The following is a 27,997-nucleotide window of genomic DNA, read 5'->3' as shown; positions in this document are numbered from 1 at the left end:
GGATGATCACATGCTACACTTAGCAAAGATTAGCATTCTTTGACCTGTCGACGAAAGCCAAAGAGTTCTTTATTGTACATTATTTGTTATTATTAAGAAATACATTGAAAAATTCAGATAATTTTTGACGGTATTGAATCTCTTCCAATGGACGGTTATGCGTCTCCATAAATCCGGCGGTATTGCCGGATGGCCAACTCTTAAGGAATCTTACAACTGACAGCTAAATTCAACGAAACATTATTGCATAGACGATTTTCTATCTTGGGTTCGACTGTAATCTCTTTGAACGTTTCTATCCGTAATCTTCAAGGGTTTAAGAACACAGTGTTCTATTTCTTGACAACTTAGAAAATCAATAATATTTAATCACATTGTTCGCAGTTGTCCGTGGTATATTCAGTTTGTTAAAAAAACAAAAGGTGCATACTTGTGGATTTACTCTCGGGAAATATTTCGCTACTGAGTTTAATACATATGATCTTCTTCACGCTCCTCAACTGATGCCTCCGACCGACTGTTAATCTTAGCAGTTGTAAGGACGCTTTTCACATGTAAACTTAGTCTGTAGCTTAGCTCACCCTAAACAGGTGTTTTGTAGTTTCGTGTTCCACAAATTTTAACTAAGTTATCGAGACTGTTAAGCAAATAGGCTTCCATTCCACTTTCGATTCGTTTCTCTTTCTTTGTGTTTCTTTCCATTCATCAAGTAGGAATGAAATGTTTTTTTCACGAACCACGATCTTGACAAATATGTCAAAATGATCTTTCTTTATTGTGACAATCGTTTTAAACGGCTGTTTCATGATATATTCTATGTTTCTCCGCTCTGGCTCTGACTGCGGCTTTGTTTTCTGTGTTAGGTGTGTTGTTTTTGAGGCGAAGTTTCTGAAACAGAACTTTTCTGTAGTTTTTGCTTTGAGCAGCGTAAAGAAGAGGGTTTATGAATGAGTTAGAAAATATCAAAAAGCGAACGATTCTATGTGCCAGAAACAACGGTTTAAAACTTTGCTCTAAATGACTAGGGGCGAGTGCGGTGACATATAAAAAGAAGACAGCAAATGGAAGGCAGGGTAAACAAAATGCCAAAGCTAACGAGATGAGAAGCTTTAAGAGCCTTTTCATGTTCCGTTTGCTAGCGGGATCTTCATCCGGTTCACCTGCGCTTGACTTAAGTGCTGCGGAACTTGAAATATAGCAAAAGCAAAGAAAAATTGAAGGGAGCACAATTAGAGCGACAGAATGGCCAAGGATGTAAGCTTTGACGTTCCAAGTCTGGTTCTTAACTGTCCATGGACGCGTGCAGGGATACCGCCATGGCGACAATATGTCATCGTTATTGCGCTTCGTCCATAGCGTATCTGGAAAGCTTGAAAAAGCAGCTGTGACCCAAATAACAAGAATGATAAAGTTTACATTCTTTTTCGTCAGAGCCCAACGTTTGTTGAAAGGTTTGACAATACCAAGGTAGCGCTCCATTGCAATGGCACACAGAGTTAACATAGAGGCATCGAAAGAGACACAAATGATTGCATTTCCTGCAATAAACTTGCAAAAGATGTCAGCCAGTGTCCCGGAACCCAATTGAAACTTGTGTAGTGCAAAGTCGTAGAAACCCGGACAAAATAACAACGTTAGAAAATCGGCTATAGCCAAGTTCAACAACAGATAGTTTGTTGTTGTGTGCATGGTTCGTGTTTTCCGTACAATGGTGATGATTATGCCATTTGCCGTGACGCCGAAGAACACGATGGAAGAGTACAACGTGGCAAAAACGACATCATGAGTGGTGATAAGTGGAGAAGCGGTAATGTTGTTTCCGTTCATCCTGAAAATAAACTTGCGTTAGCTTCCTCTTATTAATCGTGACTCTTAACCAAATATTAAAAATTTCGTTCAGCATACGTGTGTTTGAAATGTCTTTACTATACCTTGCGTTTAGTTCGCAGCAAAACCGATCGTAGCCGGATCGAGTCTTAAACAATTCTTGCGGCAGCGTTTAAAACGAACCGTGGTAAGCAAGAGGTTGTAACAAAACAAGTGAGTCGGACAGTCCCTCGAACTTTTGAGTTAAAAATACAGAATGGCACGGAAATTACACTTTCAAATTGGTCTGGATTTCATTTATTTGATTTACATTTTCAACATCCCATTGTCCTTAATTTCCCGCCGAAAATTGTGCAATAAATTTTGACGTATTAGGATGTCAATGGGCCAGGGTAATGGCTTTGACGGGTAGCGGTTAAAAATTTGGCTAGTTCCACGGCTTACGGTTAATAGCTTTCTATTGTTATAAAAGGAAAATTTTTAGGGGTAAAACGGCTAACAGTTGACCCCATTGAGACCCTTATGTTTATGAAAAGATGCGCATAAATCATCTTAGCGCCGTTCTCTTTTTTCCCGGTGACTTGTGATTAAAGTTGTAAGGAGTCACCTCAATAATTGACCAGTTCTTAATCTTCTTAGAGTGAATTTTAGTAAATATGCCACTGGCTACTGAACAAGCGAGTTATTTTTCGGCACAGATGTAAGTCGCTAGCCATGTTAGTTGAATAGCATTAATTTAGCTCAGATGGTGCATATCGGCTTATACTGATCATGAAAATTAGGAAATTCGATATATTTTTATCTCATCATGTTTCTCATACTGAAGACTTAGCGACTAATTCTTGAGTCATTTTTTGTATTTTGAAAAACTTTGGGATGTTCTAGTAGACTTTAATTCACTTTAACTCCCCCCTCTTCAGAGAGTCACGTTATTCAGATCTCACCTGTCAAATGTCAGGTCTAAAGTGAATTGATAATTTCCTTCCCGCTTAGTTCAAAACTTTATATGTAATCAGAGAGTGATTTATTTGTCTCCTTTCTAAAAGCTTTTATTATTTCATTTCTTTATTGCGTGGCCATCTGCGCACTGATCCTTGTGGAAACTGGGAATAATAAATCCTTTAAAAACATCGACGTGGGCATATGCTTCTGATTGGGTCATAATTTATTGTCTTCCGTGATGCGATCTTCGAAGAGGAAACAGCAAAAGCTTTTTGTTTGTTTAGACCGAATGTACGGAGTCTTGGCACCAATTCGCCAAACTGTACCAAACTGTAACATTTTCCCTGTTAATCGGATGACACGAAAATGATGTATTCACACTCATCTGTCACCAGTAGGATAACAGCCATTCTTATTGTTTGCTTTGCCTTGTTACAAGAGCAAACTGATGATGATGTGAAAATTGAATTGAATGTTTCTATATTTAACTGTCAAAAATTATTCGTAACTAACAACTAATGAGTAAGAGATAAGGTCCTAATCAAGTATCACACTTTGAAAATTCGTTTTTGTAAACCGGCGTACGATCTATCGTTTAGAGGGGAATGATCTGGTAACATATTTTGACTCATTTACCCAGGTGTATTTATAATTGTCAAAAATTCAAATTAATAAATGAAATGGTAGTGAGCAAATGAAAATGGCGACTGTCACTAAGATGAGAAGGAGAGCTGCTTGTTTCTTTGTCTTTCTCTCTGTTTCTGTGTCTGATAAATCAGAGCAAATTTCGTTCGTAAAGCACAATCTACGAATGATCTCAGAATAACAGATAAAAAGTATCATAGAACTTTCAAGGCGGAAAAAATAACAGCGCTAGCGAACATAATGAGGGCTCGTGGAGGAAATACTCATCTAAACTCCATGAGCGTTTTCACGGATAAGTGTATGGAAGACGAGATGTCGTGCTTATCGGCTTGAATTCTGGGATTCAAGAAAGCAAAGCGAGTAACCACAGCACAAAAAAAAACATATTTTACTTAGTCTTCATTTATCCCCAAGCTGATACTAAAGAGTTTGAGAAGAGCCAAACACCGTTCCACAGCAATCGTACAGACAATAAGAACGGCGACGTAGATGGTGACCGGAACAACATCCTTTCCCTACACAAAAAAGGTTGCAGATAAAATCCCCCGTGAATCCCTTTTTAGGCTGACGTTGGTAAAGCAGAGTCGTACACCCAAGGACAGAGAATGAAAGTCAAGATATCAGCCTCGGCTAAATTTGTTGTGTGCATCGGAAGGGGTTCTTCGTATTATGGTTACCGCGATAGTATTACCGACAACGCCGAAAACAGCAACGAACGTGTATAAAGTAGCTAAAACAATGTCTGGTGCTGTAATGGTGCCACTATCTGTTGATCGAAGTTCTTTTGTGCTGTTACCTTTCATTTCTCTTGTCGTCTTCTTTCTCGTAAGTGACAGGTGTTTACCATAAAGAAGCTAATTTATCATAAGAATAGCATCTAAAATTTCTACATGACTGTTTAAAATTAATAAATAATTCCCTTCGTTTCATGAAAGTATTTTGGGAACCTCGACTTAACGTTTGATTTTTAAGTGTCTTTTTCAAGAACTGATTGTGAAGTATGAGACTTACAATCGCATTTTTACGGGGGAGAAACTTGTAAAACAAATATCGTTTCGTCCCGCTCTGACAGGTACTGTTCTGAGGCCTCCAAATTTTCAGTAAAATTTTCTGTCACATTAAAAGATTTACAACGACATGCTGTCTTTAAAAAATACTGAAAATTTTCTACAACAACTTATTTTTGAGACGGCATTTATCAAATATCTCTCTCCATAATAATGAATGCGTGCTATTCAATTTCAGTTTCATGTGACAAAAATAGTTTTTTAATTGTTTTCGTGGCTGTGTTGAACCGTTCATAAAAATGGCTGGTGATAGTTGGCAGAAGTTACATAATGAATACGTCTAATTTGTAAGAACACTTCCGTTGTCATGCTATTCAAATTTTTAGCCATCTTTAAACACAAGAGTCCCTTAAGTGCGTTTCGAGCCAGTCGAAGGTTTTAATAAAACGCCTGGAGATAATGAGATACTGATCGCACAACGCAAATGCCGTTTAGTTCTCAAAAATGCCCAATTGTTGTGATATTCTAATCTTTTCCAAAAAAAAGAGTTTTTTAATTTCTTTTCGAGATATTTTGAACCATAACATCGGCACCGTCGGCGACAGCTGGTAAAAATCCATGTTTTAAATGCGAGTGTCGCGACCAAAGATCTGTGATGATGGTCGGAAGAATTATTCATATATCAGCTTGTCATATTTAGTGAGCCTGAGTCGAACGAAGAGCACCTGAATCTTATTTTGAATTCGAGTTGTTAGGGCAACAGTTTTACCTTTAAAGTTGTAATATGTCACCGACCTAGATGTCTGTTTCACCAAACGTTATTGTATCTCAAACTCACAGACGACTTTCTATATGTATTCAACTTAAGAAATTAGGAACCTTTTTAAGAGCGCAAAGTAAATTTGCTTTTCTTTCATTGAAGAAAGTTTGAAGTTAATGATCAATTCGCTTATGTAACTTCGCTATGTTTGATACTGGTATTACGACAAAGGACAGCATTGCCTGGAACTCTGCTCACTTATTTAAGTTACAGAAATAGCTGCAGAGAGCGATCTTCACCAGCAGAGTTGACCGCGCGAGTGCAGACTGTTCAGCAAGATTAAGCACAAGTGTTTGTTAATGTCACAGTAGGAAATATGGGAATATTATACTAAAGATGAAGTCCACCATAAGGTCGATGAGATATATGAGAAAATCGTATTCTGGAGAAGGAATTTAAAGGAGTTTAAAGATACTGCATTAAAAGTCCTCATAGTGATGCCTGCCTTACTGTACTTCTCCATAAGCCAACATTCAAGTCAGAAGCAAAGGAACACTCCCAGTGTTTGTTAAGGCATGTGACACAATGGGAACTGGGTATATGTTATGAATTCTTTCGTGAGGGTAGTGCGACTCAAGCCAAATTGCTAACAAACCTCAAAGGTCTAAATGACGCAAGGGAAGCCGATCCATCACTGTTAATGGATGACCGTCCTTCGTTTGTCAACCCTGTTATGTTTCAAACAGAATCTACCATTGCAAATGCAGCCCTAAAGACAAGGGGGTCTTGTGAGCCCTCTGGCTTAGATGCATATGGGTAGAGGAGAATCTTGGTGCTTGCCAATACCAGAGAAGAACTAAATAACACCATCCCACAGAAGCTCTGTGAGAAGATGAACCCAGAAAAACTGAGGGAAAACGACCTGGGAATGATGAAGGTTGCCTCGAGTTATTTTGCAATTATTTCAGTTAAAGTCAGTGAAGTTGGACCTGAACAAAATGGGATTTTACGATGTGTTCAGCCTTAGTTACCGCTGCACACCGAACATCTGAACATCTCTCATCTACATGTCCTTGTGGCAAGAGATTCGAGGTTGATCATGCAATGTCGCGTATGAAAGGCGGATTTGTCCATAAGAGACATGACAAGGTGCGAGGTTTGTTTGCACCTCTTCTCAAATATGTGTGTCATGATGTTTAAGTCAAGCCCCACCTTCAGACCGTGACAGGAGAAGTGTTAACCAGTAGCGCCAACTCCTCTGACAAAGCTCGTTTGGATGTAAGTGCGCGCAATGTTTTGGCAAAGGGGGCAACGTGTCTTTTTTGAAGTCAGGGTTTTTACTCTCACAAGAAGCAGATTGATTATAGCATTGCAAATCAATGGCTGAGATAAAAACTATCTTTTAACTTGTTAAGATCAGCAGTGTTATGTGTAAAAGGTTCCAAAACAACCAAATTTTAGTTGAGCCCTGATTTTAGCAGGGGAACAATCGCAAATGTGATTGGAAAGATATAGTAGACACGTGTTATTTGTAATTTTTTTTTCGTAAAGCACCGTGTAAAATATTTTTTACCCTTATGGGCTCTGGACATTTTTTCACAATAGATTTTTATAAATGAGTTTGTGATAACTTTTATCATGCCTTGTATATTTTGATCTTTTATTGGATGATGTTTTTTCAATAAAGTTGACTTTCACGACGGCATTCAACAACAGACCAATGATGGCTAGCTTTCTCACTTACAATAGAACAGATTCCTCTAACAGGTGTTGAAAAGTTTGTGTCAACGCCACTAAACAAAGTAAAGTTGGGAGTAGAACGACCCAACTTTGTCATAGAATCAATCATCACTTACTATAAGCCTAATCGGGTCTCGTAGTATAATACATTGTAGCAATGGTACCGGCTAATCGTTTTGTACGAAAGCCTTATTTGTGAGAACTGATTGGTTACTTTTGTCGTTTTTTCATTGGCTATAGGACTCCTTAAGCGAGCTGCATGATCTTGATTTCATTAAAACATTCGATTGCTAATCAATTCTCATTGCACACTTTACTTATGCTTTTCCTTAGATTCTTTTTTTTACACGCAGTAAACATTCGAGATTCCTGACAAGACTGAGAAAAGTCTTGGTTGTTGAAATACATTTTCGATTCGTTTTCTTTTCAAGGTGAGAAAACAGCATAAACATATTATGTATTCAGCATATTATCGAGTTTACAAACATGGATTAACTTCAAGGAATTATCATCTTAGCAGAAACTCCTTCAGCATAATTGCGGTTTGATAGTTTTATCCCTTCAATCTCATCACTAAGTAACCCGCTGTTATCTTGTTTAAGTATCAGCGAGTTTAAACATGTTTTATCTCGGCACTGTGAGGTATGCAATCTGAATGGTAGATGGATAAAATGAAATCTGATCTCACTCATTGCTTTAAAAAATCAAGCCTAAAGAATTCTTTGTAATAAATCTCTTTCTCACGGCTTGGGAAAGCATATTATTTTTAGCGTTCATAAGATTGGAAGCAGAGGGAGAGACTAATGGCCAATTTTTTTTTCAGATTATCCGTCATCTCAATGTCATTGTTATGGCAAGTAAATTAATCTGGGATCGCTCAAATGACGCTTTATTTGGCTTATGGAAACAAGGTAGTGAAATGCATGGAATATTCATATTTATTAATTAATTATTCATTTGAGGGTACGTGTAAGTGACGCTGTGAATCGGCAGGAGACTATTCCCCAGTACGCACTGAGGCCAAGTTCGGAGCCGGAGATTTTCATGTATGAAATAGATGAATGACAGCATACTTGACGCCTTTCGCCCGGCGATGTCGGCGCACAGTCTATCTAAGTCGAATTGCTTAGAGATGTTTCTCGCGCGAAAATGAACACTAATTTGTTTTGTTTCTCTGTTTTCTTTTTGGGTAGACTTGAATGGAAAACACTCCAGAAATCATGAATGTTCTGATGACATATACTGGAGCACTTTCTGCTTTACCTACTAATGTACCGAGCATACTCGGCGCCTGTAATTCTATTAAAAGCAGTCTTAGATTCAAATAATTCCTCAAGGACTTTTGTGCGAAGATTGAACCTGCTATCTATAGGTTCTCTATATCAAGTTTCCATCTATATCACGCAGCCGGGATCGCCTGTTCCATTAAGATATTCGTGGCGCCTCTGAGTCCGTTTGCAACAGCGTGTCTTTTTTTTTATAAAAAAAAAATTCAGAACATGTTTGACGATCATAAATCGAACGTTGCCTATGAATTTGCTTAAAGCGTACTTCGTGGACCGCACCAAAGAATTCATTTACATGAGCAGGGTTGAAAAATTTAGCAGAAAAGTGATAAGAAGTTTGGGAAACGGTAAATCTAAAGCATTCATGTGATACTTTCGACATCAATTCAAAATTGCGTCAATGAATATGAGATTGCCACAAAACGGTCTATTCACTTGAAAGCATGTTGCACAAGTGTTAGTTTAGAAGAGAAAAGCAAAAAAAAAAAAAAAGGAAAAAAAGAAGACTACTCACAGGTTTCAATGTGGCAAGTTCAGCTTAGTTCATGACAGAAAAGTGACAAATCACCTTCTAATGCTTCGCACCAAGAAATCACTTTGTTCTTCAAGTCAAGTTTCCATTGTTTGATTTCGAAACTATTGGAAATTGTTTTGGTTTCTCCTTTGCTGTGCCTTACGATTGGCTTTTGAACCCACCTATATACTCCATTTATATGTAAGATTCCACGAAAAACCAAATTTGAATTAAAACACATACAGATACGACAAACATCAGAAGGACAAAGGAAAGAATAATAATAATAGTATTACAAAGTAGAAATAAAGGAAAAAGGAATAACAACCTTACGATATATTTCAGAAGTTTTAAGCATCGCAACTATGAAGCTGTTTTTATTTTTCAGCCTTATTACGGCGGCGGCGGTAAGAGTCAATTTGCATTTAAAAAACCGAATGAAAAACCAAACCCAAGGGCAAGTTCCTAATTTCCCAACTTTAAAGCTGGTCTTGTGCATTTAATTGGAATTCTCATCAGTCAACTCTGATATTACCCTTATCTTAATGGGCCGATGTAATGACATGTTTTCAGTGGTTTCACGATACCTCTTTTAAATGTCTACTAATTCACAGAGGTTAGAAACATTCACAGATCAAGTATTAGGTTGATTGGCTTCGTAACTACTTACTGTGGATCGATAACTCACCTAGAGAGGCTCAAACTAAGCGGGAGTCCCTCGAAGAAACAAAACACTATTGCCCCTTTGCTCGCACATTGGCTAAAAAGGTAGCGGAATGACTGCCACACAGAAAAGCGGTCATTATGGAACGGTACCCTTGAGAAAATTTCGTTCGAAAGCTTATGGATAGCAAAATCAACTTGCGAATTTAGTAATCTCAGTGATCACCGGTTAACTTTAGTGATATAAGATGAGATAAATTCAAGTCAGTAGTAGGAGGGATGATCACATCCTACATTTAGCAAAGATTAACGTTCTTTGTCCTGTCGACGAAAGCCAAAGAGTTCTTTATTATACATTACTTGTTATTATTAAGAAATACATTGAAAAATTCCGATAATTTTTGACGGTATGGAATCTCTTTCAATGGAGGGTTGTGCGTCTCCATAAATCCGGCGGTATTGCCGGATGGCCAACTCTTTAGGAATCTTACAGCTGACAGCTTAATTCAACGAAACGACGATTTTCTATCTTGGGTTCGACTGTAATCTCTTTGAACGTTTCTGTCCGTAATCTTCAAGGGTTTGAGAACACAGTGTTCTATTCCTTGACAACTTAGAAAATCAATAATATTTAAAAAACATTGTTCGCAGTTGTCAGCGGTAAATTCAGTTTACTAAAAGAACAAAAGGTGCATATTTGTGGATTTCCTCTCGGGAAATATTTCGCGACTGAGTTTAATACATATGATCTTCTTCACGCTCCTCACCTGATGAAGAACTTAGTCTGTAGCTTAGCTCACCCTAAACAGGTGTTTTGTAGTTTCGCGTTCCACAAATTTTAACTAAGTTATCGAGATTGTTAAGCAAATAGGCTTTAAAAAACATTGTTCGCAGTTGTCAGCGGTAAATTCAGTTTACTAAAAAAACAAAAGGTGCATATTTGTGGATTTCCTCTCGGGAAATATTTCGCTACTGAGTTTAATACATATGATCTTCTTCACGCTCCTCACCTGATGCCTCCGACCGACTGTTAATCTTAGCAGCCGTAAGGACGCTTTTCACATGTAAACTTAGTTTGTAGCTTAGCTCACCCTAAACAGGTGTTTTGTAGTTTCGTGTTCCACAAATTTTAACTAAGTTATCGAGACTGTTAAGCAAATAGGCTTCCATTCCACTTTCGATTCGTTTCTCTTTCTTTGTGTTTCTTTCCATTCATCAAGTAGGAATGAAATGTTTTTTTTCACGAACCACGATCTTGACAAATATGTCAAAATGATCTTTCTTTATTGTGACAATCGTTTTAGACGGCTGTTTCATAATATACTCTATGTTTCTCCGCTCTGGCTCTGACTGCGGCTTCGATTTCTGTGTTACGTGTGTTGTTTTTAAGGCGAAGTTTCTGAAATAAAACTTTTCTGTAGTTTTTGCTTTGAGCAGCGTAAAGAAGAGGGTTTACGAATGAGTTAGAAAATAGCAAAAAACGAACGATTCTATGTGCCAGAAACAACGGTTTAAAACTTTGCTCTAAATGACTAGGGGCGAGCGCGGTGACATATAAAAAGAAGACAGCAAATGGAAGGCAGAGTAAGCAAAATGCCAAAGCTAACGAGATGAGAAGCTTTAAGAGCCTTTTCATGTTCCGTTTGCTAGCGGGATCTTCATCCGGTTCACCTGCGCTTGACTTAAGTGCTGCGGAACTTGAAATATAGCAAAAGCAAAGAAAAATTGAAGGGAGCACAATTAGAGCGACAGAATGGCCAAGGATGTAAGCTTTGACGTTCCAAGTCTGGTTCTTAACTGTCCATGGACGCGTGCAGGGATACCGCCACGGCGTGTCTTCGTTATTGGGCTTCGTCCATAGCGTATCTGGAAAGCTTGAAAAAAAAGCTGTGACCCAAATAACAAGAATAATAAACTTTACATTCTTTTTCGTCAGAACCCAACGTTTGTTGAAAGGTTTGACAATACCAAGGTAGCGCTCCATTGCAATGGCACACAGAGTTAACACAGAGGCATCGAAAGAGACACAAACGATTGCATTTCCTGCAATAAACTTGCAAAAGATGTCACCCAGTGTCCCGGAGCCCAAATGAAACTTGTGTAGTGCAAAGTCGTAGAAACCCGGACAAAATAACAACGATAGAAAATCGGCTATAGCCAAGTTCATCAACAGATAGTTTGTTGTTGCGTGCATGGTTCGTGTTTTCCTTACAATGGTGATGATTATGCCATTTGCCGTGACGCCGAAGAACACAATGGAAGAGTACAACGTGGCAAAAACGACATCGTAAGTGGTGATAAGTGGAGAAGCGGTAATGTTGCTTCCGTTCATCCTGAAAATAAACTTGCGTTAGCTTCCTTTAACTAATCGTGACTCCTAACCAAATATTAAAAATTTCGTTCAGCATCCGTGTGTTTGAAATGTCTTTACTATACCTTGCGTTTAGTTCACAGCAGGGGTTCTTCGTGTTATGGTTATCGCGATAGTATTACCGACAACGCCGAAAACAGCAACGAACGTGTATAAAGTAGCTAAAACTGTAATGGTGCCACTGTCTGTTGATCGAAGTTCATTTGTGCTGTTATCTTTCATTTCTCTTGTCGTCTTCTTACTCGTAAGTGACAGGTGTTTACCATAAATAAGCTAATTTATCATAAGAATGGCATCTGAACTTTCTACATGACTGTTTAAAATTAATAAATAATTCCCTTCGTTTTCATGAAAGTATTTTGGGTACCTCGACTTAACGTTTGATTTTTAAGTGTCTTTTTCAAGAACTGATTGTGAAGTATGAGACTTGCAATCGCATTTTTACGGGGGAGAAACTTGTAAAACAAATATCGTTTCGTCCCGCTCTGACAGGTACTGTTCTGAGGCCTCCAAATTTTCAGTAAAATTTTCTGTCACATTAAAAGATTTACAACGAAATGCTGTCTTTAAAAAATAGTGAAAATGTTCTACAATAACTTATTTTTGAGACGGCATTTATCAAATATCTCTCTCCATAATAATGAATGCGTGCTATTCAATTTCAGTTTCATGTGACAAAAATAGATTTTTAATTGCTTTCGTGGCTGTGTTGAACCGTTCATAAAAATGGCTGGTGATAGTTGGCAGAAGTTACACAATGAATACGTCTAATTTGTAAGAACACTTCCGTTGTCATGCTATTCAAATTTTTAGATATCTTTAAACACAAGAGTCCCTTAAGTGCGTTTCGAGCCAGTCGAAGGTTTTAATAAAACGCCTGGAGATAATCAGATACTAATCGCACAACGCAAATGCAATTGTTGTGATATTCTAATCTTTTCCAAAAAAAAGAGTTTTTTAATTTCTTTTCGAGATTTTTTGAACCATAACATCGACACGGTCGACGATAGCTGGTAAAAATCCATGTTTTAAATGCGAGTGTCGCGACCAAAGATCTGTGATGATGGTCGGAAGAATTATTCATATATCAGCTTGTCATATTTTGTGAGCCTGAGTCGAACGAAGAGCACCTGAATCTTATTTTGAATTCGAGTTGTTAGGGCAACAGTTTTACCTTGAAAGTTGTAATATGTCACCGACCTAGATGTCTGTTTCACCAAACGTTATTGTATCTCAAACTCACAGACGACTTTCTATATGTATTCAACTTAAGAAATTAGGAACCTTTTTAAGAGCGCAAAGTAAATTTTCTTTTCTTTCATTGAAGAAAGTTTGAAGTTAATGATCAAGTCGCTTATGTAACTTGGCTATGTTTGATACTGGTATTACGACAAAGGACAGCATTGCCTGGGACTCTGCTCAATTATTTACGTTACAGAAATAGCTGCAGAAAGCGATCTTCACCAGCAGAGTTGACCGCGCGAGTGCAGACTGTTCAGCAAGATTAAGCACAAGCGTTTGTCAATGTTACAGTAGGAAATATGGGAATATTATACTAAAGATGAAGTCCACCATAAGGTCGATGAGATATATGAGAAAATCGTATTCTGGAGAAGGAATTTATTCAAACTCCCGGGAAGAGCTGCGCGGGGAAAGAAATTTATCTCTGAAACAACAAAGTGGATCGAGTTTTGGAACTAAGATGCCATCGAGTTTAAAGATACTGCATTAAAAGTCCTCATAGTGATGCCTGCCTTACTTCTCCAGAAGTCAACATTCAAGTCAGAAGCAAAGGAACACTCCCAGTTTTATTTAAGGCATTTGACACAATGGGAACTTGGCATATGTTATGAATTCTTTCGTGAGGGTAATGCGACTCAAGCCAAATTGCTAACAAACCTCAAGGGTCCATACGAAGAGCAGTTAGCCAAAACCTTTGCTAAGCTTGTGCTTGAAGGAAAGATAAATACTGCTAAGAAACTCTTGGATCAACAGAGTAATAGAGGTGTATTCCCTCCATCCCAAAGCACCATAAATGAGCTTAAATGGAAACACCCAGACGCAAGGGAAGCCGATCCATCACTGTTAATGGATGACCATCCGCCGTTTGTCGACCCTGTTATGTTTGAAACAGAATCTACCATTGCAAATGCAGCCCTAAAGACAAGGGGGTCTAGTGGGCCCTCTGGCTTAGATGCATATGGGTAGAGGAGAATCTTGGTGCTTGCCAATACCAGAGAAGAACTAAATAACACCATCCTACAGAAGCTCTGTGAGAAGATGAACCCAGAAAAACTGAGGGAAAACGACCTGGGAATGATGAAGGGTGCCTCGAGTTATTTTGCAATGATTTCGGTTAAAGTCAGTGAAGTTGGACCTGAACAAAATGGGATTTTACGATGTGTTCAGCCTTAGTTACCGCTGCACACCGAACATCTGAACATCTCCCATCTACATGTCCATGTGGCAAGAGATTCGACGTTGATCATGCAATGTCGCGTATGAAAGGCGGATTTGTCCATAAGAGGCATGACAAGGTGCGAGGTTTGTTTGCACCTCTTCTCAAAGATGTATATATGTCATGATGTTGAAGTCAAGCCCCACCTTCAGACCCTGACAGGAGAAGTGTTAACCAGTAGTTAACTCCTCTGACAAAGCTCGTTTGGATGTAAGTGCGCGCAATTTTTTGGCAAAGTGTCTCTTTTGAAGTCAGGGTTTTTAACCCTTTCACAAAGAGCCACTTAAACCAGAAACTTGACACCACTCTCTCGAGCAATGAGAACGATAACAAAAAATATTACAACCAGCGAATCATTGAAGTCGCGCATGACTCCTTCAGTCCTCTCCTGCAGAGAAACCGAGCGAATTCTTTCCGAACTAGCCCTGAAGCTATCTGACAAGAAGCAGATTGATTATAGCATTGTAAATCAATGGCTGAGAGAGAAACTATCTTTTAACTTGTTAAGATCAGCAGTGTTATGTGTAAAGGTTCCAAAACAACCAAATTTTAGTTGAGCCCTTTTAGCAGGGAAGCAATCGCAAATGTGATTGGAAAGTAGACACGTGTTATTTGTAATTTTTTTTCGTAAAGCACCGTGTAAAATATTTTATATCCTTAGGGGCTCTGGACATCTTTTCACAATAGATTTTTATTTATGAGTGTGCGATAACTTTTATCACGCCTTGTATATTTTGATCTTTTATTGGATGATGTTTTTTCAATAAAGTTGACTTTCACGACGGCATTCAACAACAGACCAAGGATGGCTTGCTTTCTCACTTACAGATTCCTCTAAAAGGTGTTGAAAAATTTGTATCAACACCAGCAAAATCAATTTGGGAGTAGAACGATCCACCTTTCTCCTAGAATCAATCATCACTTACTATAAGCCTTATCGAGTCTCGTAGTATAATACATTGTAGCAATGGTACCGGCTAATCGCTTTGTACGAAAGCCTTATTTGTGAGAACAAGGTGAGAAAACAGTATAAACATATTATGTATTCAGCATATTATCGAGTTTTCAAACATGGATTAACTTCAAGGAATTATCATCTTAGCAGAAACTCCTTCAGCATAATTGCGGTTTTGATAGTTTTATCCCTTCAATCTCATCACTAAGTAACCCGCTGTTATCTTGTTTAAGTATTAGCGAGTTTAAAAATGATTTATCTCGGCACTATGAGGTATGCCGTCTGAACGGCAGATGCATAAAATGAAATCTAATCTCACTCTCTGCTTTAAAAAATCAAGCCTGGAGAATTCTTTGCAATAAATCTCTTGCTCACGGCTTGGGAAAATATATTATTTTTAGCGTTCATAATATTGGAAGCAGAGGGAGAGACTAATGGCCAATTTTTGCGGCAAGCGTCATGCTAAAACCAAGTCTTTGTTATCAGTGTAGCTATTGGAAAACATCAGATAGTGAAATACGTGTTACTCCGTTGGGGACAAAGAAAGTGTATGGTCAAATAAAATCCAACGCAAACAAAATCATATCTCTCAACACTTTTAGCGATGTTGAATTGCAGTATTTACGGTCGTTTTTGAAAAATATTTAGGGGAATTAAATTCCACAGCTTCTGTCGATTAAATCAATCTGCAAAAACAGAAAAAAGTTCATGACACGCGACTAATGCTTTCTTTGATTGTTTTTTTGTTGTAACTTAACTCGTCATTCAGTTCTGCAGCTGGTTTGTTATCATTCTCTCTCACGGGTAAAACTGTCACAATCTTTACACTGAGACTTTCTCACCAACTCCAGCAGGTGAAGTTATGTTTATCAGTTTCATGGCTTGGCGCCCAGAGTCAACGTCTCCAGTGCAGCAGCAAATTCCATCCATTGCCTTTCTGTAGTTTGCGCTCTGTGCAGCGTACAACAGCGGATTTATGAAAGAATTAAAAAATATTAATAACCGGACAATTCTGTGAGCGAGAAACAATTGTACGAAATCTTGCTTAATTTGAACGTCTGTGATCGCAGTAACATACATAAAGAAGCACGCAAACGGCAAACAGAGCGCGCAAAAAGCCGCTGCTAAAGAGACAAGAAGCTTTAAAAGTCTTTTCATACTGTTCTTTTCAGCTTCGTCTACCGCTGGGTCTGACAAATCCCACTTGAGCACTTTAAGAATCGAGAGATAACAAAATGAAATCAAAATGGAGGGAAATACGATCATGACGAGACAGTGAGCAATAATGTAGGCCTTAACAGTCGACTCGTGTTCCAGTGTCCATGGACGAGTGCATGGATACCTCGAGTTGGGATCCTTCTTGTACATTGTCCACAAACTGTCGGGGAAACTCAAGATGAATGACAGTATCCAAATCACGACTATGACCAACTTCGTGTTCTTAGACGAAATGTTCCAACTGCTACTTTTAAAAGGTTTGACAATTGCTACATATCGCTCCACGGCAATAACGCATAGAGTCAACACGGACGCGTCGAATGTGATGCAAACGACGGCATTTCCAGTAAAAAGTTTGCAGACGATGTCACCCAGTGTGGGGTTTATCCTCAAAGAGTTTAAAGCAAAGTCATAGATACCAGGACAAAGAAGTAATGTTAATAGATCGGCCACAGCTAAATTTAGCAGAAGATAATTTGTTGTCGTGCGCATCGAAGGCGTTTTGCGAACGATAGCTATCACCACGCCATTTCCTACCACGCCGAAAAACACCATGAACGAGTATAACGTGGCAAAAACGATGTCTTGTGAAGTTGTTTTTGAAGGTCCATGGGATCTATTTGAATAACTTTCATCCATCGTAAAAGAGACTGAAAAAGATCGGAAAATCACAAACCGCGTTCTTTGATGATCCACTGAGACTAAACGCTCCGAAGAATCACTTAAAACTACGAGAAAAAGCGGTCATTTGAAGAAAATTTCTTCGCCCCCTGTTCCGTCCTAGCGATAAATGAATAAACAGTTTTGAGCGAAGTCCTAAAGGACTAAAATGTTAATAGATGGCCGCAGTCGATGAGCCGGTGATTTCCATGACAGGTGTCCATAAAAACAATTAAGTAGCAAGGCAACATTAAAAATCAATAGTTACGCTTTTGTTCGGTGTTTTTTTATCCTGATGAGAGTTCGTGCGGCCGAACGCCCCGTGGAAAAAACGCGAGAGCATGAATATTTCCATTATTTGTATTACAAAATGAATCTCCTGATTAATTACAAGGCAATGAGCCAAAATCGTAGTCGTCGAAACCATCATTGTCAACCCAACAATTATTTTTTTGAGAGAGAAAGGAGTGTGAAAAGTCCATTAAAAAGTCAATTGGCCCTTTTTCATTCTTCCGACATCTTAGAACAAATTTCCGCCAAATAATCTGAAAAGTAACCAAAACTACAGGAAAGTATATTATCGAACTATTCAACGATTGCACTCTTCAGTGTGGCATTATTTAGTGCCACTGATAACACATGCGGACCTTGAGCCTTTGAGGTCCACTTTCAGGTATTTGAACAGCTTTTTGCCAGACAGAAAGGTGTTAAACAAACGTCGCTTAAAATAAGCATTTTCTTTCTGTAGCGGACCACCGGAAAACAAATTAAATAAATCCCTCAATTCCTGGTGAACATAGTTTGCCTTTTACTGAGTTGATTGGTTATGGAATTACAAACTCAAATGTTTTCTGTGCCAAACTACTTTAAAGAAATACAAATTATGTAAGTTTACTCGCACCTTTTGAATGCAAATTAGAAGGGTAACACGGTTGACTGGTAAGATAGATTAGTAAATTCGTGGAATGTATTTTAGCAGTTTTTGCATTTAATTCTGGATAACCTTGAGTTCTAATCTTAACCAAAGCATGCGGTACTGTGATTCTCTTTTCTTCCAAAAGATTAGAGGCCCCACTTTTTTCCTATAGTGCTAGCGCTATCAGTTATCTATCTTGGATTTTGCAAAATGAATATGAAGATAAAATGATAGATCTTCTTTTTGATTACCAATGCGCGAAAATATCGCTATAACCTTCGTTAAATTGTTATTCCTGTCAGTATTTTGTTTCCTTAATGCGTTATCGACCCGCTTCATCTAGATCCACAGGGAAAGTAGTTTCGAAATTTCGATGCGCATTGTATTGTAGTTTTATTTGAAGTTTTAAAATGAACGAAATGAAGCTGCTTTCTCTCGATGACGTCTTCAAGATTCAAGTGCACGCTTTAATCCACATAAATTCGCCCAAACTCAAGTAAAAAGAAAAGAAATCTTGGAAGAATATTTTTTAAAACGTCTTTATTTGGCCTCTTTTATATTCAATCTTGACCCAGTTAACCCTTTACACCCTTTACACATCAGTATGTATATTCTCCATACTGTTCTTTATACATTTCCTATGGTGCTGACAAGGAGAATTAGCCAAACGATTCAGAGCTTCTGTAGTTGTTGATCATTTCCATCTTTGTCATGACCTTAGTTTGTGATTCAGGGGTGATATTGTAAGAAGAAATTAGATGCCAGACACTCTTGGGGGTTAAGGGGTTAAGCCAGCGTTTGCACGACGCTAACGCGTTATTGAGGCACAGCGTGTATTAAAAGAGTTGTGCAAATTTTTGTCATTTTCTTCAGGTTCATCTTTTTACTACCTATCATCCGAGACCCACGGGTGGTTGGTCAAAACGGCACGATTTTTTCCCGCTGGTCCAGGTCCCATCCTGTCAGATTGACTTCTAGGTTGGCCAGAGAAACTTCCTTAAGAGAAGCCTTTACGAGTAGGATTCCTCTAATATTTTATTATTTTCTCTCGAAGGGTCCACGTAAAGTCGTCAGCATTAACAAATTTCGTTAATGATCAGTCTTGCAGCTATAAAAACAAAATTTTCAGCTCCATGACAAAGGGAGTCTGTCAAGGAATATTTTCCACCCTCATTGAAAGGTAAAAAATTTTTTAAGGAGGAAGCTGCTGGTATAGAAGATTTCGGATAATCTGATTTTCTTTGAATGAAAAATTCAGCTTCAATCAAAAATCACTGTAGAGATTTAAAAGCACATTCTCGGGTCCGAGTTGTTTATAATTACGTAGGCTTCAACATATTCAGACTGTGAGTAAAGAGCTTTGCCAATGCGAGCCCTTGTGTGCACGCAGATATGAGTTCAGTATCTTTTCTGATGCATGCATCTACGAGTTTACTCAAAATTTCTCGTGGAGGAACTTAAGGCTGGTTCAGTCACACGTACGACGCAAATGTAAACGACGTTCCCACGTCGAACGCAAAAGCAAGGAAGGTAAAAAACACAGATGCAGTGGAAGTATTATTGCAAGATGACGGGCGAGACTGTGACCTTTGTCACAGTCTGCATTTCATACTTTTCCCTTACAGACCGCTGAAGAGACGAAAAAATTGTCTCCAGAAGTCGAAGAGTAGCGCTAAGAGCGTGTGCGTTAGGCCAATCTTTCGATGAAGAGAACGTCAAGTAAATTTTCTTAGTTCGTGAGTCACAACTTAGCAACTGAGAGTTTTACTTTGGCAAAGCAAGCACGCTTCAGCTCTTATAGGCATCATATTCAACTATGTAAGTCAACCAACACACATGTCTTGCTGTATTATTATTAATGTGATTTGTTCGTAAGCAACGTACCGCTAACATTTATTTTCGCATACTGCCTCTGATTCGTCATAATTCGACGCAGCCATGGTGACGTGTGATTTCAATTCTTGGCTAATTTACTTACTCTACTGTAAATTGAGGTGCGAAGCAGCCGGTGTGCCACTTCAGTAATTCATTAAGGTGTCGTTTTCTTTTTAAATTTAGAGACATAAAACTTCAAAAAGAGAGAAAACAATCGTAAAAAAAAAACAATCGGACAACAGTCCAAAAATTCGACTTGTGATCTCAACACGATTATTTTTGAAGGCAGTGCCGTGGCGCACGAAAACCCATAACTTGAAAGGCAAAAGAAATGGAAAGCAACATCACAAAAGAACATTCTCATCATCATCCGGCGGAGGCTTCCACCACAACTCAGGACGTTATTTTTGCGGTGTTGTACTCAATTATTTCCGTTCTGGGTGTAATCGGTAACGCTATGGTAATTACCATAGTGCGAAAAACGCCATCAATGCACACAACGACGAACTACCTCCTCCTGAACTTAGCCGTGGCCGATTTACTGACATTGCTCCTCTGTCCTGGTTCGTACGATTTCGCTCTGGCGCACGTTGACTTAGAAGGATTCATTGGGGATTTCATCTGCAAACTGTTTGCGGGAAATGCAATTGTTCCGATCACTATCAACGTCGCCGTTCTTACGGTTTGTACGATCGCAGTTGAAAGGTATCTAGCGCTTCTCAAACCTTTCCGCTCTAATCTAAGGATAGACAAAGATAAAGTGAAATATGTGATAGCAGTGCTGTGGTTGTTTGCCTTAATCTCGTGCATACCAGATATTCAAGCCAATACGTACGACATCTCGTCCACCAAATATCCTTGCACGCGTCCCTGGAGTCTAGATAGTTATTTCCTTCACAAACCTTTCATCATATTTACTTGTGTTGGGTTTGGAATCATAAGCTCCTTGACACTCTTCTTCTGTTATTTTTCAATCATCCGTGGAATATATTTCACAAAAACAGTTTTCTCGGAATCAACGGTAACGGAGGCTGAACGGCAAGCAAAGAAACAACTCGCTCGCCTTCTTATCTGGTTGACATTTGTATTCGCTACCTGCTCTCTACCATTTGCAGTTTACTTCATGTTTCTTAACTTCGTTAATGTCAAAACTATAAAGGAAAAGTACGACATGTTGTATTTATTTCACAGAATTTCCAGGTTTTTACTTTTCTCGAATTCGTTTTTAAATCCTTTATTGTATGCTCTACAAAGCTCAAATTTTCGAGATGGATTCAAATTAATTTTTAGTTTAAAACTCCTTCGCTGTAAGCTTTTAGCAAATAGGAGAAAGTCGGCAAAAAGCTCTAGCTCGACAGGCTTTGTCTTGAGTAAAGAAACAATTTTATTTAGGAATAAACCGGTGATTAAGACAGATGGTACAAAATGTTAAAATTGCTGTGTTCATTTGCGGTAAAACCGAGTCTCAAAAGATTTACAGCTTATTTGAAAACTGCGGAGGCCGGTAACAAGTAAAATAAATAAAAATGACAATTTTCGCGCACTGTACAAATAGTTGTTAAATTAAATTTTACCCAAGTTATTACTAAACCTATGAAATATCAAGTAATTTGTATATCATTGACGACAACACTTCGTTACAGCTGAACTTTGAGGTAACTAAAATGAAGGGGTTTTAAAAAACCGCTCATCACAACCACATCACATCATTTCCTAATTTATTCCAAGGTGACTTCTTGACAATTCAAACACGAAAAGCTGGCTCTTCAATCCGGCTTTGAAGGTAAAGATGTTTCCAAACTGGGCGAGCTGACAAAGAAAAATTCATGTTTTCTTTCGTACATAATAAAAATGCGACGCTAGGTTGACCAAGAACCACGTAACCAAGTTTACCATAAGAGTATAATAAAATTTATGTTGCTGTCGTTATTTGTGTTGCCATCTGCAACGTCAATCGGTACGTTCTGAAAGGCGCAAAATAACATACTATATGTATGGATGGATTTTGGCCATGGAAGGCATTTCCAGAGAGATTCACAAACGGACAAAAAAGTTTTTGAAAAGTAGTAACTACGGAGAGAAATCGTTTAACTGGGCCCGAAGGGGCAAATATGATACAAGTTATGTTTACCCTACGATTCCTTTAGTAGAAGATATTGGTATTAAAAACAGCCAATGTATTAGCTGGCGAAACTATGGTTGTCCTCTTGATTGGCATTAGCTACTTTTCCCTATTGATGGTTCACGTAAAAACGCCCTTCAATTTGTTTTTATGCCCATAACTTCAATAGGCTTGATGACATCCTTTTTATTACTTAAAAATGATGGGAGAATCAGAACTACTCTAAATCTCGCGAAAATTGATTTAGTAGGAGATCTGAAGCCTCTAATAAAGCGTTCTTGGTATAGAAATAATGACAATATAATAAGAACTGATGGCAACATAATTTTTTCTAGAATGTGGTATTTATTCGTGAAAACAGCTGGAATTACTACATTGGGCTTAGATCGTTTGCCTTCCTAATAGCAAACTAATTAGCCAAATAAAGCAAACAAAACATATTTAAGAACGCAACACATTCTGTCGCAAGTGAGAGAGGAGGAAAAACGTTTGAGTGCTTGATGAAGAACTGAGCCCTAAACCTATGAACTGCGCACTCCCACGTCCTGTCATTAAGCGATAGAGATCTCAGAGGTGTATTAAGGCCACTTGTTTAGTTCATATGTATAACAAGCGTCCTTCACATTTTTTGTAGGAAGAAATGATCAAGCTAAGAAACCTATTCCTCATGTAAACCTTTTTTTTTGGGTAGTCTCAGTGAAGCTATTTCCGAATTCGCCGGTGGATCAGTAGATGGCCAATCTTGTTCCGCGAATTTTTCTCAGGGGGATAACCCAAGGGACTTCTGCTCATTTTTTTTTACAAAAACTTCGCCATGCGCGAGGTATATGTATTACTATTAAAGAGATTAAGCCAGATGTTTAAAGTAAAAATTTAAATTTCATGCCGTTGGAATAAAAGCCATGTTTAAACCTACTTCATGTATCATCAAGAGACTGGTTTGGGAAGAAGCTTCTTATGGGAGATGTTCAGAACCTTTTTAGATCCTCCTTTGTTTTTTTCTTTCGTCGTAAACTGTACTCAAAAAACTAAATTCGGGTGGCCAAAACGTTTATAGGACACAGACCCCAAACTGAAAAAAGAAAATGTTCTTACGGTGCTAATGCCACTAACTAAACTGTCCGTCATTTTTAGCTTGATTTTAATTAAAAATGTTACATCTCATACAAAACATTTTAGACTGTTAGTTCACCACGAAGCGTTAATTTACAACGATTAAGTATACAATTTTAAAGTCATTGCTTAAGTGAGGTTGAATCCCTGAAGGTTTTGTAAGCACGCGATGAAAGAGTTTCAGCTTTTGTATATCAGACAGGTAGAAATGGATTTCTGTTACTTCCGAGGCTGACCATGCTTTCTCTCCAAAGGCGATTGTAATCTTCGGAAATACTTTCTTGGCTTTTGTTTTCGATATTTATTTCTTTGAGTCCAGCAGGGAAGGTCGTAGTTATTCGACATGATGAAGTCTTAAGAGAAGAAAGAAGGAACGATATACGTCACGGTTGAAAGTTTAACTCCCCAAAGTGATAATGTGACTTGAAACTAATTTGAGCTTTCAATATCAATACACTATTATGCAAAAGGGTGATAAGAAAAAGAAGAACATACCAGCTATGAGATATCATTTGATCTTTTAATTGACAAAGTAAGAAATGTGTGGCAGACATGCAGTAGGGAGAATTATTGTTGAGATCTCAGGAGTGGAAAGGTGAAAAAGTATGTGCTAAACAAAAAGGCAAATACGACATTTAGTAAGCGGCTTATTTCTACATCGATCATCGATCGTCGATTTTTTTAGTTTTTTTCCCAAACAAAAATCACTCACAACTTATTTTTCACTGGTAAAGATTAAAATTTGTACAAACTGCTCCGAAGCCGTTTTTTGTTGCCAAGTCCTTTTTGCACAAATTTATCATGTCCCTTCATTCATATCACTAGGTTAGAAAAATACGCAATCACCAAGATAGAGCCACCATAAAAAAGTACAGTATTTGATACATTCTTCCCTCTAAGCAGGTTATCTGCTGCATCAGCAAAAAAAAAAAAAAAAATACAAAAACAAAAACAGACTCATCGAAGAAGCAAACAATGGTCGATTAAAGGGGATTCTAGTCAATAAAAATTTCTTATGGGTACCTTTTTGTTTTCCTCTCGATTTTCCTCCTGAGTGGGTTTTCTGTCGTAACAAGGATCAAATGCTTTAAAATCGAGCGCCTTGGACAATGAACTACAGCCATAAATTACCACGAAAACAGCAACAGCCAAAAATCCCGCGAGCAAGCTTGTTGCTTCAAAAGCGCTTTTGTACTGAAGTTCAAAGGTGATGGTAACAGAACAGGACATATTTTTTCTCAGTTCTACGGCTGGCGAGTGAAACTGAATTCTTTTCTTGAGTTTGATTAACTAAGTTTCCAACTTAAGTCTTTCATTCAAATGTATGCTTCTCATTTTCAGAATTAAGATTCTGACAAAAAAAAACTGTTCTTATTTGGCTTTATCAGTCAATTTCCTAAACTATCTTCAATATGATTGGCTGATTTGAAGACATCTGCGAGTTGGTTGTTTGACCTGAGAATAAAATCGTGTGTTTTATGAGCGAAATACGGTCAAAAGTGACTAAAACAATAATCAATGAATTTTCCACTTAACTAGGAAAAAAAGCGGTGTAAGAAATGAAAGTTATTCGAATGGAACTCGACACGATACAAGACTTCTCTCATTTCAAGCTCTTTTCCATTTCAAAAGCACCACCAACGCAAACTTGAATCAACACTCCACGCGCTATTACGGACTATTTTTAGTACACAAAGGTGTATTTTTAGGAAAATGTTTCTAAATTTAGAGCCAGTTTCTGAAAACCCTTACCGTGCGTTTTTTAGCGCCTTCTCTTTATTTATCCAAGTTATAACCTAATTGGCTGGGGAATTTTCAGTATTCAAAAAATGTAAATAATCTCGATTATTTCGGGAAGACATCTTATAAAATCGATATCGTGTTTTCTACTTTGGAAGGCGATGGGATGGTTGGAGATAATTTCCTGTATTTACAAAGATCAATAATAGGGATAATACAAAATGTTAAATTTGCCATAAATCGATCACTAATATCAACTTTTTACAAAGGCGAAATCGCTTGGAGCGATAATATTCTGTACAGCTCAAAAATAAAACATCAAACGAAAAGATGAAAATCAGCATTTGCATAAACCAGTCAGGAGAGCAGACCTAACATATATGACATGATTTGCTTAATTGTGCAACTATGCTTTTAATCTTTTCTGTTAAAGCCTGTTCCCATTTTTACTCCAATGGAGTAAAATAAATTATCATGTCAAACTATCATTTGCCGCTCAAAAATTTTGCAAAAAAACATCAGTGTTTACAAACAGCAGTTGTTCTTCCATGCGACCTTGGCTTTGTCAAAAGCGATTAAAAATGCTCTGTTCATGTTGATAGCTTTCAGAGACGTGACGTTGCGTAGAAACACAGGCAAACAGTTAGTTGGCCGCAGAGGACTGGGGAAGACAGATGCGATAAGGCCTTTCTTACGAGTATAGTTTTTATTTCTCGCGAACGACTGCCAGCGGAGGTTTTACCGCAAATTGGAGTGGATCAATTTCTCTCGTATTTTGCCTACTATTTTTTCTTAAATTCTACGTCGAACAAGAAAAGAGGAAACATTTATTCACGGAAAGATCGATCGTTTAACATCACACAATTCGTTGAAACAGCGATAGTCAATTTTTGTGAGTTGCCGTTCATTTAAACCGCATCGGGTTTTTTCTAAAACATCAACGTCTCGGTAATTTCATCGTTATCCTGAAATAATTGCTTAGGGTTATTAGTTTAAGAGCTAGATATGCTGGATATGTCAAGAGAGACTAATACTTTGTAGTCGATCGTTATCTGAAAGTTTGGCCAAACTAAACCCATGCACCTTATACATGATCAGCTTGTTCAGCTTTGGTAAAAAATTATTATTTCATGAACTTGACGTTCCATATGGTTCATGCGTGTTGCATGTTTTCGACTGTACAATTGATGTACGGTAGAAAGAGTGGTATCCAGCCGCAAGAAACGGAATGTATAGATGAATAATAATCTGTTGACAGATCACGAGAGCTGTGGTAAAAAAAAGGAAAAATAAAGTCTTCGCACAGGTAGAGTATCTTACGTTTGCACATTTTCCTTCAAGGCTGGCTATAAGCCAATAATCAATTCAACAGTGTCTTTATTGCACATTTGATCGGTCGGTTGCGAGAATAAAAAAGTACAATTTTGGATTTCTTTTCAGCATAATAATTACAGGGTTCATAACTTCTTAATTAAACGGCATACGTGTCATAGTATATTTCAGTTTCCAAAGCGGTTAGCTTGTTATCCCTCTTCCGAGATTTCAACTACCAAGAATTAAAACCACCCTACTATTGTACCAAATTTGAAATTTACGAGACATGTGGTAACAATTTTATACTTTCTATTTGCTGTTCGGTAAATTTAAAGATGCAAACATCGGCTAAATATCATCTGAATTACTCACGGACATTTTCCTCCTGTCTCGAAAAGAATTTATGAAATTCTAAGCCTGGTGCCTCGACGGTAAATGGAAAAAAGAGAAGAATATTAATTTTTGGCTTCCATTTAATTTGTTATTACTTTCTGTGTGATTATTTTGAGATGTGATGCAACGTTAAAAAGCGTCACACCGTGTTCTCAAAGGCTATCGACATCGAAAACAATGACAATCAACAACTTTTTTACGAAGCATGTTCGCGGCAGGAGAGTATCACCCACTCACAAGATAATGCGACTCAGTTTGCCTCTAAAGATAGGAAAGTGCGATGACATTCTTTGGGCCATTTAACAAGATCTTAAGATAAAATTCAACCACAAATCGCACTTTCGTTTCATTTTCTCTCGATAGTATATATCGCTGCACCTGTCAGCAGTGCGTAATTGAATTTGGGTCCTGATTCTTAAACACCACAGGAGTTTCAACTGACGTGAATACTTTTTCTGATACTTCTCCACCACGTCGTGTTCACGTGGATTATATTACCCAAACAAACCACACGTCGGAAACTATAGATTATAAAATCTGACTACTATGCCTTCGATTCTTAAGTTATAAGGCCAATCTAATAGTTAAAACTGACTACCATGCCTTCGAGTCTAAAGTTAAAAGACTAATCTAAAAATTGAATCAGTATTCGACTATGGTTTCCAGGATGCATCAGCAATAGAGAGGATTTACTGTTTGATAAAGTTCCCTCGACCTAATCGAGGAACAATAGTAAATCTTCTGTCGGATCAAATCTTACATCAAATATTTTACAAATGTTTGATTAGTTTACAAGAAAGTTACTCTCGCTTAGCTTGAGAAATCGAAAGAGTTCTAAATATCTGAAGTTTTTCACATGTTATTAAAGCAATTTGCTTAAAATACTGAACTTCTTTTTTTCGTAATAAGGCAGCACGGACGACTTTTCCACAGAGAACTTCTTCCTTTCTTCTTGACTTTTTGGATGGTCATGATAGTGCTCAGCGAGTGTGTGTTCTTGGGAAATTCTCCTCTGTTCGTCATTAAAAATATTAATTTCCTGAAGCTCTGTATCGTCAGCTGTCATAATTCCAGACCATGGTGAATTCTTAAAAAGTAAAGAGAGAAAGTCGGCATTTAAAACTCAGAAAGATGACCATATGGAAGCTAAGCAAAATGGTTTTTCTTTTGATGGAGCAGCAACACGACTGTTTAATAAATTCCGCCACAAGGAAATTAGTGAAGCGTTGAGAAATTTACATTAGTCAGGTAACCTTTAAACAGCAACATGCCAAATAGGAAGGAAAGACTGGATAGATAAATTCAACGGGCTAAAATGAAGAAGCAATCAAGCCGGAGTGCTGGTGAGCATGCGTGTTTGTTCAACCCCCGACTCAGGTACCGCACAGAAGGAGGAGCTGGGGGCCTTGCCCCCCCTCCCCCCCAATTTGTTTTGAAAAAAAAAAGGGGGCCTGCTTAGCATCCCCCCATCCCCCTGC

The 27,997-nt window shown here is 38.0% G+C and overlaps 4 protein-coding genes across 5 annotated transcripts; 1 reads left to right on the top strand and 3 right to left on the bottom strand.

Annotated features, from left to right (window-relative positions):
• Positions 1-96: 96 nt before the first annotated feature.
• On the bottom strand, positions 97-8,811 carry LOC131796040 (tachykinin-like peptides receptor 86C). 2 transcript variants are annotated; one of them, XM_066166154.1, is made up of 2 exons: positions 8,722-8,811; positions 97-1,828 (listed from the first exon to the last, which is right to left on the bottom strand). In XM_066166154.1, exon 2 carries the CDS (start codon positions 1,825-1,827, stop codon positions 790-792), a length of 1,038 nt encoding a protein of 345 aa, XP_066022251.1. In that variant the 5' UTR covers position 1,828; positions 8,722-8,811; the 3' UTR covers positions 97-789. The 2 variants fall into 2 exon arrangements, with proteins under 2 accessions (XP_066022251.1, XP_058969677.2); XM_059113694.2 differs by lacking the exon at positions 8,722-8,811 and adding an exon at positions 1,932-2,070.
• A 1,510-nt stretch (positions 8,812-10,321) lies between these two features.
• Positions 10,322-11,943, bottom strand: LOC136280605 (tachykinin-like peptides receptor 86C). Its single transcript, XM_066166156.1, has 2 exons — positions 11,821-11,943; positions 10,322-11,717 (listed from the first exon to the last, which is right to left on the bottom strand). The coding sequence occupies exon 2, from the start codon at positions 11,714-11,716 to the stop codon at positions 10,685-10,687; it is 1,032 nt and encodes a 343-aa protein (XP_066022253.1). The 5' UTR covers position 11,717; positions 11,821-11,943; the 3' UTR covers positions 10,322-10,684.
• A 4,047-nt stretch (positions 11,944-15,990) lies between these two features.
• On the bottom strand, positions 15,991-24,302 carry LOC131795959 (neuropeptide Y receptor type 2-like). Its single transcript, XM_059113598.2, has 3 exons — positions 24,096-24,302; positions 21,734-21,801; positions 15,991-16,981 (listed from the first exon to the last, which is right to left on the bottom strand). Exons 1-3 carry the CDS (start codon positions 24,300-24,302, stop codon positions 15,991-15,993), a joined length of 1,266 nt encoding a protein of 421 aa, XP_058969581.2.
• On the top strand, positions 20,169-21,269 carry LOC131795960 (galanin receptor 2b-like). Its single transcript, XM_059113599.2, has one exon. The coding sequence runs from the start codon at positions 20,169-20,171 to the stop codon at positions 21,267-21,269; it is 1,101 nt and encodes a 366-aa protein (XP_058969582.2).
• Positions 24,303-27,997: the final 3,695 nt, after the last annotated feature.

Source organism: Pocillopora verrucosa, chromosome 4 (genome assembly GCF_036669915.1).
Source record: "Pocillopora verrucosa isolate sample1 chromosome 4, ASM3666991v2, whole genome shotgun sequence".
Taxonomy (NCBI): Eukaryota; Metazoa; Cnidaria; class Anthozoa; order Scleractinia; family Pocilloporidae; genus Pocillopora; species Pocillopora verrucosa.
The sequence above is the reverse complement of the archived record's forward strand: the minus strand, read 5'-3'. Positions and strand labels throughout refer to the sequence as shown.

What these genes read in the sequence shown, in the direction of transcription:
- LOC131795959 (XM_059113598.2), bottom strand. Translation starts at nt 24,302, where the DNA reads ATGTCCTGTTCTGTTACCATCACCTTTGAACTTCAGTACAAAAGCGCT. An exon ending in ATCGAGAGGAAAACAAAAAG is followed by an intron (nt 21,802 to 24,095) that starts GTACCCATAAGA and finishes TGCGCCTTTCAG; the next exon opens with AACGTACCGATTGACGTTGC. An exon ending in ATAAATTTTATTATACTCTT is followed by an intron (nt 16,982 to 21,733) that starts ATGGTAAACTTG and finishes ACCTTCAAAAAC; the next exon opens with AACTTCACAAGACATCGTTT.
- LOC136280605 (XM_066166156.1), bottom strand. Translation starts at nt 11,716, where the DNA reads ATGAACGGAAGCAACATTACCGCTTCTCCACTTATCACCACTTACGAT.
- LOC131796040 (XM_066166154.1), bottom strand. Translation starts at nt 1,827, where the DNA reads ATGAACGGAAACAACATTACCGCTTCTCCACTTATCACCACTCATGAT.
- LOC131795960 (XM_059113599.2), top strand. Translation starts at nt 20,169, where the DNA reads ATGGAAAGCAACATCACAAAAGAACATTCTCATCATCATCCGGCGGAG.